The sequence below is a fragment of the Syngnathus typhle genome, linkage group LG11 (assembly GCF_033458585.1).
Source record: "Syngnathus typhle isolate RoL2023-S1 ecotype Sweden linkage group LG11, RoL_Styp_1.0, whole genome shotgun sequence".
Classification (NCBI taxonomy): domain Eukaryota; kingdom Metazoa; phylum Chordata; class Actinopteri; order Syngnathiformes; family Syngnathidae; genus Syngnathus; species Syngnathus typhle.
Window position 1 is genome coordinate 2,748,851 of NC_083748.1, and position 13,144 is coordinate 2,761,994.

Genomic DNA, 13,144 nt, shown 5'->3' on the forward strand with positions numbered 1-13,144 from the left:
CCTGCCAAGGAGACAGCCACATTTTGATCAAGAAAAGAGGGTTGGTTCCCACGGCAACAGTAGGCATCTTACCTGTGTGCTACTTGCTGCTCTTGCTCAAATCAAAAATTGGTGAGGGGAGATTGGTGTTGAGTGGGGGGGGGGGGGGTATTTGGAAAGATGGAGATAAGGCCCAGGGAGGAGGACAGATGAAGCAACCAGCTTCTTATCTAAGATAAGTTAGATAACGTTGTATCATAAAGAAAAAGTGATGTAAGGGAAGCGAGGCCGGTATCATCTCCTGGTCCCCTCAGTTTTCGTCTACTATTTGGAGTTTGTGAGTCCACTCAGTATGATGGATTTAATTTATTGATAGCGTGTTGTGTGCCACTGGGAATTTGTAAGGTTTTGTGTGGATTTCAGTTGTGTGCCACTGCGAATTTGTATGGCCTTGTGTGGATTGTGTGTGTCTGTGTGTGTCTGTGTGTGTGTGATATAGACTGTACTTTATAGAAAAAGAGAGTTTAACAGTCAGCCTGTTGAGTCAACGCAAAAAACGCAGAAAATGGACATCCTGTTGCAAAATCTTTTATCTTGTGTTTAGTGGGTAAAAAATACATGCTCGATGGGGTTTCAGTCCAGCGACCTTTGTGTCAAAGAGAAACTCTGCAGTTATGCACTGTGAACTTGTAATGATCTGGGGTTTTCAAAATTGATAGGCAAAATAGAAAGAAATTGGGGTGCAACTTTCAAGAATAAAGATAGAATAGAAAAAATACACCGTAATAAACGAACTAAACAAGACTAAATGACACAGTGAAGTCCAGTTATGTTTTGGGCTTCCTTTTCTGCACTTCCTGGAAGTGAGGCCCTGGTCCAAACAGGACTGGGCTGTGGATCAATCCTGCTGGCAGACTCAACAGCACTGCCACAGCGTCTCTCTCTTTCTCTTCCAGCACATCTCTCTTTGCAGAGGCTATTTTCAGTGCCTGGCAGCCACAAACCCCGCCACCCCCTACCACACTTGCCACCCATCTCAATCTCCCCTCCTCCCAATTCATCCTCTTCACATCTCCCCGACCTCGGCCGCCATTCTGACCCGGCGACTGAACCCAATGTACTCCCTGTGTGATCCGCTCTGATCCCCGAAGTAGCGTTCCCTTCCCCTCCTCTTCACAATTTCCTTCCTGATCTCTCCGACAAAGGTTCTTTGGAGATGTGTTGTCAGCCCTCCTTTTCCACGTCCGTCATCCACAGGCCACTCCACCCCATGTTTCGTGTCGTTGGAGGTTTCCATGACACGGGCGCTTTTGTCGACTTTGTTAGGAACCCGTTTGACGGCTGACTCTCAGATTAGCACTAGAGGTGAGCCAAGGCGGCCATATTGCAATGGAGAGGCTACTAAAGAGGAAAGCCGGACTTTAGATGAAGTCTGCAGGACTTCGGGACCACCTCCATTTCTCGGCCAGTTCGGTGCCCTTGAAGTTGTCAACTGCTAGCTCCCCCGTAAAGTGGACACCATGCCGGCGAATGACCTTTAAGAAGCTCGGCGGGGCTTCAGGTGCTAATTACTTAATGTATTCGCCGAACGCAAACGGCAGATTCTAGTACCAATTTGAATGCTAAAGAACATAAATGTGAGGCTACAACGACACAGGGTGGCTTTGGTTTACAATATTCCCGACACACGACATTTTGTGGTCACGCAAGGAACTTCCTGTCATTTACTACAACAAAAGTACAAATTGAGGATGCGTACTAACAACGCCATTGGAACCCGAGTGACCCTTGTACACAAAATATCATAGCATCCAGAAGATCTTATTGGACATCCAGGACGTGATGTCATCTTCTAGCCTTACCATGACACGCCTTTCTCTCCATGATTTCACCTCTCATGATCCTTTTAATATTCAACCAAGTTATGCCTTTTTGTTGCATGTTAACATTTGTGCATGACTCAGAACCTTACCGCACTTCAAGCAAAGCAATGCGTCCTTGAGGTCAGTAAACCTAATGCTAATGCTAATAAGCACATCCACCAAAACTCAATGCAGCTTTGACCTCGCCTATCGGTCATAGGTTGAGTTTCTTAGTTTCTCAAATCCAAACTGCCATGCTTCATTCACCATCAAATCTCTGTGTCACATGACATGTTTGTACAGTGTCCCTATCACTGTTTCAACATTCATGGCATTAACTTGCCAAACACATTGCATCTATTATTTTCAGGGGCGTCCTAAGCAGCGACCTCTCTGTCGTTGCACATCACACTACTCCTGCTGTGTTCTGTGATGCCGATTATATTCTCGCATGTATATGATGGAATATAACCCTGACCGTTTCTCTCTCTCTCTCCTTGCTTACCCACTTCCAGGACTCGGGGTGGATATAGACACTTCTATATCTCCTCTCATCAGCTTGTCTTTTCACTCTTTCTTTTCTGCACAGGAGAATGCCATTTCATACTACGATTCCAAAGCGGATTCAGACTATGTGAGTATAGAACGAACTGCTTTAACCCCCTCCCCTCTTACCCAACATCCTTCCTGCCTGCCTGCCCAATCCTACCAACCAACCAACCAACCAACGAACCAACCTAAAGTCCCGCCCCCTTACTCTGCATCTTGCCGTCAGTGAGCGCCGTATCTAGTGCGATGACGCTGGTTTGTGGTGAGGCAGTGTAGCAGAACGACGGCCCGTCCTACGTGCATGCATGTGACTCGGTCTGTTTTCCCCAAGGCCTTATTTCAAATATTTGCGAGTGGGTGGTAGTTGACCATAACCCTACGAACAATCAGGAGTCTGCTTCAGACCCTTGGAATTCAAATTGTCATATGATAGTATGTCCTGTTCCACTGCAGTAAATGCCATTCAGGTTAACTACCTACCATGTGTTTGTTTGGGGTATTGCTGACACAGCTGTTTTTGTTTGTTTACCTGAATATCCCAGGCTAAAGTTTGATGAATCCCAAAAATGTTTAGACGGAACCGAGCAGAAGGGGATGAAAGGGGAGGTGAAGGAGTAATAAATCATGCTGCAAAATTCTCTTTTCATCCGCCACCATTTTGATTAATGACACGACACTTTAGGGGCTGTCAGCACATCTAATTGGAGAGCATCAGTCATCATTAACGCGGCATATACTCGGTGCGAGACACCCGTGACCCTTACTTTACTGACCCCGCCTTCGCCCAAAGCTAGAGGGGATGAAGTCATGCAGAGGTTGTGAAAACCGTAGTAGCCCACCCAGGGACTTTGTCAGCCCCACCAATTAAGGCTTCACCAGTGGGGTGAAATTCAGGTGACTGTCAAGTAAGTATCTCTCCGACCTGTCCTGTGCCTTTTTACCCTTCCTGTTGCTCCTTTGATCGCTTTACTCCTTATTATGTGAATTATTGCACAGGATTTTTGTATGATGAAGAAGCATTTGATGTCCGTATGCAATTATCAGATAATCACCAAAGTGTGCAGAAGCTGTATAACCATCCTGGTCTTTTGAATCATGTGTTGCAGCAGGAAGACATATAAAACATTTGGCATGCATTGAGAGAGAAAAGTGCCTTTGCAGTAGCTTGTAAAAATCACTCTTACAACACACACCTCAGGATAATCTTCTCAAGGCATTGATTATCAGTCCTTTACTGACATTGTCCAGAATGCTTACATTTGGCCCGGTTATCAGTATGTGTATACCCACTTTATTGTCACAACACACACACTGCACAAAGAGTGACACACACTTAAGCTTAACACCAGTTAAGGAAGGAAGGGAAGAATCTTCCAAATGTCACCTCTGGCCTCTTCAGCCATTTATGGAAGGGATAAAAAAATAAACAAATTGGGTTAAGATTTGCGCAAAACAGGTGGTAGGAGGTTGAAGAAAATTAACCAATCAGTCTTTGCTGTCTGCATTTATTCACTTGCTAATCAGATACTGCCTTCGTTAATTATGATTGGGACTCTTCTAAAGAAAGAATGAAGGGAGGAGGTAGGGGACTCTTTTCCTTACCTGACATTGACAGAATTTATGTCAAGCTGCGTAATCAACAAACATCGTGGTGCTGATGTTATTAACCAATTCCCATGAGTCACCCACTGAGATCACATTTCATTTATGATGGACAGAAAGTTACTTGTTTTGGTTTTATTGTGCAATCGATAAAAACATAGTTATTCTCATTCTCTGTTTAGCAGACGTTTAAGTTCTATGGAAGACTCATACAACACAGGCCATTCTGCTGTTTTATTTATTTTATTTTATTTTCCTGGTGTGGCCCTCGAAGGCAAGTTACAGAAGTTTCTCTGGCTTGTGGTTGTTGGTCTTTCATGGCCACTTTGAGACATTTCTTCGGGTGACTTTATTTGCGAACGTCCCCCCGGCTCATTCCAAAAAAACAGCTTGTAATTGCGTTTTAATAGACAATTAAAGCGGACCCATCAATCACCACCCTGCCGTGGACACATGGTTCTTTTGATTTAATGAAGCCCCCCCTTCCCCCAAAAAATAACAGGTTTTATCATGTCAGATCCAATTAACCTACGCTGCTTTATTAAAATATAAACGGCAACAATTCATACTCAATTATAATGTGCTTTTCTCCTGTAAGAAAGCAGGAGTTATAATCCGATCTGTTTTTTCTTAGATATGCATTTGGTCTAAACAAATGAAGGCTAATGGGGGATGACTAATAATGAGTGAAAAGAAGCTAAGGGCAACTTGCATTTGAGAGTGTATCTACGTGCTCAAAGCTAAAGCGCACACACACATTTCATTTGTCGTTGTTTAGTTAACAGACACCACTGTGAACCGACCACCCACGTCTTTGTTTTACGGGGTTTGATCTGTAAACGGCTCCAGCTGGGAAATTTTTTGTTCTCTCGGCGTACTTCTAACAGGCTGCGTAATAAGAACTGGGAGCAGGCAATCAATTCAGAATAATTGCACTATGGACCTACTGACATTTGTCGCTTAACAGAAAAGTGAATTAATTGTCCTGAATGGGTGTTTTTGTTCAGACCACGTCAACAGTGGCCTTATGAAAACTTTTCAGTGGCTTTACTGGATATCAAATTAAATCTAACTGTACTTCCTTTTGTGGGGCAGCATGGTGTACTAATGGACAGTTCTAAGAGTTCAAATCCAATTATTACCTGGGTCACAAATAATTAACTCAACCTTGGATAAAAGCAAACCTGCTCAAAATCCGCATTGTAGGAGTAAGTGGGTTAAGGAAAAAAGATATATTTTTATGTGTGTAGCATTTTTTCTTGAACAGCTTAGTCACCATGCAAATTGTACCACTATTAAGAAACTTGGCTCTTTGGTCAAACAAAATGGCCGATCAATGGATCTAGCTCTGCTCTCATGCTATCGTACTTCCACGAGGTGTCAAAAAGTGGTACGGGTCAGTAATTTTGGTACTCTTTTAGCAGAAACGGCACTTAAGCAGTGTTGATTCAATGTTACAAGCAGAGGGTTGTGTATTTTTATGACGGTATTTGTTATGTGGCGGCATAGACTCCAAACAAAAGCCCGTGTTTGCAGAACCAGAGGCACAGATGGGCCCTGTCAGAATATGTCACCATATTTGCACATATTGCTGTATCTGCCTGCTTGTATTGTATGCTTATTTTTGTCTTGTGTATGTGTGCAGACGGAGGACGGAGAAGAGGAAAATCCACTAGAGAGCTCGACTTCTCTGGAGCTGGAATTTGTGGACGATCCCAATTTCAAAAACAAGGTCAACTACTCATCCAGCGCCGTGCAGATTCCGACCGACATCTACAAAGGCTGTAAGCATCCGAGCATTCGTTATTAGCGCTCCGCTCAATGCTTTAATGGAGACGGCCTGACTTTTAACTCCGTTCATTAACATCAAATTGCTCTTCTCTGTCATAGCGAAAATAGATGCTAATCATAATGTTGACTTCCTTGCCTGGGAATTAACCCGCGGGGTTAAAAATGATAAATGTGCTACGTGACTTCTGCCATACTGTTTTTTTTTTTTTTTTATGAGGCCAACCGTACACAGTTAAGTGTTCATCCCCTAACTTATTAAAAAAAGAACACAATCACAACAACAAATCCTCATTCTGAGCTACATGCACTTTTTGAAGAATTGTTCACCATCTCGCCGTATGCTTCATTTAGAATTTACCGTTTTTTTCCATGTATAATGCGCCCCCATGTATAATACGCACCCTAAAAATGGCATGTTGGTGCTGGAAAAAAGCCTATACCCATGTATAATACGCACCCAAATTTTGACTCCTACTTAAGGCCGTAAACGTAAAATTATTTCAGAAAAAAGATCATCTTTGGGAACAACCGGATGTTATTCTGCCGGTCAGTATCACTACGCATGCGCTAGCAAACTCGATAGCGAAGAAATGTTTCGGATTTGTGTAGGGTACATTGTGACAGCAAACGAGCAGGTGGTCGAGCAAGCGTCTGATACGAGAGCATTGTGTTCGTATGGAGCGTGTTTGAAGTGAACAGCAGAGAAGAAAGCGCATCTGTAATGGCGGCCTCCGTATCATATCCGGATAAAAAAAGAGAAATATATATATTTTTTTTTGTACCCATGTATAATGCGCACCCCAGATTTTAGGACAATAAATAAGTTCAATTTTGCGCATTATACACGGAAAAAAACGGTAGCTTCCACCATAGTCCGTAACTGAAATTTCTGCTTGCAACCCAAGGCAAAAAAAAAACAAAAGTCTGAAAAACTACCACCTACTAGCTACTATCTAGCACATCCGCAAAATGTGGATCCTCTAATCTAGAATATTATGTGCAGGCCAGGGCACATTTACATTCTGCATGTATTGTAATCAATACAGCAGCACACGTTTAATCACTGCGGGAAACGCTTGCATTGTTGAATTAATGCTGTCGTAAGCACGGGCCGGATACAGCGACGGACGTCTACATTTTAAAATGGCTCTTCACTCCTCATGGAATATGTTATCTAAGCTTTAGCCTACTGCCCTTTCTGCATCCTAACATGATTGTACGTGACATATTGTCACTCACACCTGCTCTGCATAGACAAGGGCTCCCCTCCCTGTCACCATGATGCCCTTACCTTTTTATGCAGCTGCCAAATGGACAAATGGCAACCTGTCATCAACTTTCGACATTTTTTTTTTTTTATCACTAAGAAAAAAAGACAGGGAAAATGCAGACTGACAGTCATTTTCTTCCTGTCGTTTGGCTTTTGTTCAGGTCGTTGCCATCTTTGTGAAACAGGAACGTAGCGCACCTGTCTGTAACAATGCCCCCCCCAGCTGTGTCACATCTTGTCAGAAAGAGACAGTCGCTGTGCAGGCGGTGATTTGAGGGGGGGATGTCAGAGGCCGCCGCTAACTCACAATAGAGCAATCAGACATTGTTCCCGCAGCCATTTTGTGGCAGCTCTGCTTACGCCGACTGAAGATATGAGTCAGAGAATAAAGGCCTTATGATTGAGCCTGCTAGTGACTTCAGGACTGGAGCGCTGCAGCCCGTGGAATTGGTGTTTGGCTTCTGCTCTGAGGGAGGAGGCTTTAAAAAAAATTTTTTACCATGAGTGTAGTTTGCTTTGCTCCCGTTGGGGCCTTCTGCTGGGCTGCGATTGTTAATTGGAGAACAGGGTACGGGCCAAGTCCATTATGAAGAGGTGTGCTCGAGTTTAGGTGATTTTAGTACTGAAATAATCATGGGGGTAAACAAAAAGGCTTTTCAAAAAAGTCCTAACAAAACAAGAGGTCTAAATGTGTTACCTGCTAAATAAATGATTGTGCATCTGGAAACCACTTTGGGATTTTAGAATCTGGATTAAAATGCAAAAATGGTAACTTGATTTGATGAGATTTGGTTGTTCGTTTTCATGTGGCTGACAATTAGCCCAAAATCAGGCTCCAATTTACTTACAACCACAATTAGAACAAAAGATATGTGATCCTTGTTTATTGGTAAAACCTCATTGACAAGAATTTTAAAACCCAAAAAAATGCACACTGAAGCAAAAAAATGTTTTTAATTTTACCTCATTTTTTAAAAAAAAATTAAAATCAATCGGTTTACTAAGAGCACATATTGCTAATGCAGTGTGTAAATGGACTGAACACAATAGTATAAATTACAGGTCGCAGGCAAAGGGCTGAGTGTGACGGTGGACTCGGAGAGCGAGGGAAGGAGTGATTGAGGGAAAAGATAGAAGGAATTGAAGTGAGAGAGAGTGAAACCAATGAGACACTTCAATAATAGAAACCATTTAGAGCAAGGGAATTTCTCCCCCACCTCTCCCTTTTCTTTCATTGTGATCCTTCCAGAAGCTAAATGAGGCGGCGTACGCGTCCTGGTTTGATTTGTCTGCCAGGCCCTGTGTCCATTTATTGAGATGGAGAGTGTTCCCTGAGCGCAGTAATGAACCATTTTATGATTCATTATCCCGCCGCCCATTCCCGCTGCAGAGCCTGCAAACTTTCTAATTAGCTCGGGTCAAACGTTCATGATTTCCTTCTCGTCTTGTTTGCTTACGACCGAGTGGACGCTACAACGATAGATAAGTGCAAATGCAAGAAATGGCTTTTATTTGCCCCGTGTGATTGGTACAGACGCGGCCGGGAAACGACTACGAACAAGCGCGCTCCTAATATCATCTTCAACATAATCAGTTTGTAAATGCAAAAGAACAATCACCGAAGCTGATGTTAATGTGCAAAAAAAAAAAACGTCTCTTATTATTCTTCGGCTTGATTTTACTGCAATTGCAGCCAAAACTCGATTGGGTGCTTGAGCTTTTTTCCCCCCCCAAACACTCCAAATATTGAAATTGTTTTGATAAAAGGCATGGCCTCCAATCACTTCTTAGTGTCTCGTAATTGAATAGCGCTGATGTTCTTCGCTATCACAGCGTCTAGTGAAGTGAGTTTCAAAGTGATAAGTGGTACATGAAATAATCACGAGATTAATAAAAATGCCTTTTACATTATTTAAAACATGAAATACAATAAAACAATGCATTTCCTCATACATAGAATGCCAGAATTAACAGGACCGTGTCCCAGCTGACGTTTGTGTGTACAGTGCTGAAAGCGCCTGACTCCAAGAATGTTTTATATGACAATAAGTAGTCACAGCTCTCAGCGGGGAATAAAGCGACCCCCCCCCCCCCATTGGTTGCATTAAACGTAAAGTCTAAATACGCTTCGTGCGGTGCCCTTTCCAGTAGCATAATACAATATGTCACTTTGCCGACGCCGCAATCGACGTGGTTATCTGGAATGCGCCGACAACTGCTAAAATGTGCCTACAAGAAACCAGGCTTGAGCTATTAAAGCACATTTCCATATATACTGCTGTGCGGCCATATTTAGTACACAGTGAATAACAAAATACCAGTGCAATTGATTTGAATTTCGTTAAAAATGACTATCTATTTATGTTTCTCCAATGTCAAAGATTGTGTGTTCCGCCCCCTGCCCTGAATTTAAAGAGAATGATGGGAGTTGCGTCCATTGGCCGGAAAACAAGCAAGCTGTGTTCACTGCTGCAACGGCATAAATGCCCCTTTGTATAGAACAGCCCATTGCACTGGAATCAAAGTGGTGCTTTATTAGCTTGGGGGGAAAAAAAACATACAAGTTGTCACATGAGTCGACCGCAATGTCTCTCAGGAGACAAAAATATGTTGCTTTTTTTCATGCAAATCAGCATTGTTTCTGAAAAAAGAAACACGATAATGAGACGAGTTAGTGTGCTTGCTGGCAGCGTATATTTGTTTGGCACGCCGCGGGTTCCTCTGGCTCTGGAGGAAACCTCCTCCCCTGTCATGCCGCTCACGCCCCGCTGGAGATACAACTCAACCCCTCTTAGCATCAAACCGGAATTAAACCTACGTCGTAGGGGGTGATGGAAGTAGACGGGTAAAGAAAATACGTTTGAAACCAAATAGAGGTGAGCAAAAAGTCTTCTCATCCACCACTGCAGCTGTGGCCATTGAAGGGGCACTATCGTTTACCTGCACACTAATTAAAATGGGAAACTTCACTTAACCGGCTCACAACTGGCACTTTGTTATTTGTGCTTCTTCTTTTTTTTTTTTTTTTTTAATTGGAGGAATTACTGGGAGCTGTGTGGCAAATTAAGTAAACATATCCTCCCGTGAGATTAGTATCTTGAAACCCTGTTTTCCTCCGTAACATATTAATGAGAAGCTAAAAGCGCTGCAGCTTTGGTTTCTGACAAGGAGAAGAAACGCGTGCAGTCTCAAGCTCTCACTCAGTTCTTTGAGGACTTTTTATACACAGTGGAACTTAGTTTAGGGATTATCTCCTGTCAACTATTCATTATTGATTCTCAAAACTATCAATCTTTACTGGAAGTCCCACGGAGCTTCAGCAGCTCATCAAAATTGGTGCAAGTATGCTATAATTCTTGATCCCTCTGGTATTTTGTGGAAAGAATAATAGGAAAAAACTGGAAAGTGTTTTTTAAATGGTGAAAGAAAGTGCATAACGTGTTTTCTTTAAGATATCCATCAACATGAGTCAACAATGACTTGATTGTGGTTGGCTGGTGAAATTTATTCATTCCCTGTGTTTTTGCGTATTTACCGCAATTACAGCCATTTGACTGTCGGCTTTGTCTTTACTCAATCCGCTGAACTCGTCTTGGGGGGGGTGAGTCGACAGAAATATTTATCGTGAGGTTGAAATTAAGCTGTCTCCGTGTCCACGTGAACCGACGTAAACAACACAGAGCTGTCTACACGTGTAAACTACTACAGCGACTAATGGGTTAGGGTTAGGGCCCTGACTCTTCCTTAGTGACTGGGCTAATAGCTTTAGCTCCATTACCGTTATGGATTTGTGAGCAGGGCCCACTTTGTGTGTGCAGCTCTCTTGATATATTACACCACGCCGTGCTCTGTGAATACAGCAGATTCATGCAGCTATTTGTGTGATGTTATATTAATACGGAGCATAGGGCGCATATCTGTTTGGATGGCTCTTTATCTCAGATATATCAGTGTGAATAATGTGTATAAGAAGGAAGGAAGGGGGTGGCGGTCACGGGAAGGAAGGCGACGAGAGGTGTTGAAGAACGATCTCAAGCGGAGACGCTCCATAAATCCCGTTCGCTTAACGCTTTTGTGGCGTGGTGCCGTATAAAAGGGGGCAAAGCCAAGGGTGCTCCAAATGTCAGAGGAGCGCTGCGCTGATGAATTACCTTTTAAAGATAGTGCACGTGGCAGGAGGGGGCGGCGCACTTCATTTGTGCCTGGGTGAACGTGCAATTCACCCTCCAGGTGGGGAATTTGTCTTTTTATCAACTGTCCAGAGAAGTCAGGGCATATCCTCGCTGAATAAATCAAAGGGAATTAGCTTACTACGTTGTCAGGTCTCCGGCTCGCCCTGTTTTTCCTGAAGCGGCCTCCTGCAGGGTCTTTATGTGTGTGGACTGACAGCAAAGGTAGCTCATAGCTGCATACAATGACTTATTTTCGCCAGAAGATAAACAGTCACCTCGGTGTGTGTTTCTGAGACAGAAACATGAGCTGACCACAACCTGACTGGAAGACCGCACAAACGGCATCCTTGCTGAACATTTTGCAGGTGGTTTCATTGGAATCGTTCATTTCTATTCAGTCAAGTGACTAAAAATTATTCGAAATTATTCTATTTCACTTAATTTAATGACATAATACAATACAGTTTCGTATAATATTCTGTAATATTATATAATATATATTTTTTCTTCACTTTTTATTTTATTATTTTATTGTATTTATTTATTTTTTTATTTATTAAATGTCCCACAGGCCGAATATGGAAGAACATCTGGAATGCTATAAGTCAACGTAGTTTAAACAGCAATGGTGGGATGACTCTTTGCCCTTGGCCAGTGTAGGACGGCTATCATTTCAGACTCTGTGGCTCTCTTTAGATAAGAGACCAGCTGGGACTTGACAGCACGCAGGCTGTGATAACTGCTGCTTAAAGGATAATACTTACACGTGTTAATCAGATGACTGGCTGACCGCTGCCTGAGAAATGCGTGGACCAGGTGAAATTGAAACGTGAGCTTCAGCTTTCTGATCTTCTGGAAATAAGCATCAGTGAAATCTTGACACTGGTGTGGCTTGGATGTAAAATATGTTCTTCAGAGAATTTGATAGGAAAATCCAAATGCACATATATCACTTTCAATTGATTGATCCAGCTGACTTAGGCCAAGGATGTCAATCCTTTTGCTACATCTTTCTACAGTGACTAAAGTTAACTTGAGTAGCTTGCCAAAGATAATAGAAGGAAATAATAGAAATTGTTAGAGAATTTAAAGGTAAAAAGTCAACCGACTGTAACGGGATAGATATGTCACTTGTTAAAAATATCATTGAATGTGTGGTGAAACCCTTTACACATATCTGCAACCAATCTCTGACAAATGGTGTTTTTCCAAGTGAAATGAAAACTGCTAAAATTATCCCGATATATAAAGCTGGGGACAAACACACATTCTCAAATTATAGGCCAATATCTCTACTCCCACAATTCTCTAAAATATTAGAAAAAATATTTTATAAAAGGCTTGATGATTTTATTACAAAACAAAATATTCTGTGTGACCAACAGTATGGATTTCGGAAAAATAGGACCACCACACTAGCTTTGTTAGATTTCGTAGCTGAAATAACAACAGCTATTGAAAATAGACGATATGTTGTAGGTGTTTTCCTGGATCTTAAGAAAGCTTTTGATACTGTAAATTATGAAATACACTTAACAAAACTTGAAAGATATGGGATACAAGGTATGTCACTCACTTGGTTAAACAGTTATTTATCAAACAGGACTCAATATGTGCAACTTATGGACTGTAAATCAAAACTAAAGCAGGTAAGGTGTGGTGTTCCTCAGGGCTCAATATTAGGCCCCTTGTTATTTATTTTGTATGTCAATGATATATGCAAGGTCTCCAGGTTACTCAAGGCCGTAGTTTTTGCAGATGACACAAACCTGCTTTGCCGTGGGGAGGACCTGGATCAACTATTGGATACTGTGGGTATTGAAATGGAAAAATTACAGAGTTAGTAAACTAACATTAAATTTAAGTAAAACAAAGTATATTATATTTGGAAACCGTCCGACCAACACAGACAAAATTCT

At 42.1% G+C, this 13,144-nt stretch overlaps 1 protein-coding gene across 4 annotated transcripts in view; it reads left to right on the plus strand.

The window, feature by feature from the left end:
* cacna2d2a (calcium channel, voltage-dependent, alpha 2/delta subunit 2a) overlaps positions 1-13,144 on the plus strand; it is a 132,139-nt gene that overhangs the window by 80,091 nt on the left and 38,904 nt on the right. For all 4 annotated transcript variants that reach the window (XM_061290240.1, XM_061290241.1, XM_061290243.1 and 1 more), the window contains exons 5-6: positions 2,431-2,475; positions 5,638-5,776. In XM_061290240.1, coding sequence (XP_061146224.1) covers positions 2,431-2,475; positions 5,638-5,776 — 184 coding nt within the window. The remainder of the gene's footprint in view (positions 1-2,430; positions 2,476-5,637; positions 5,777-13,144) is intronic.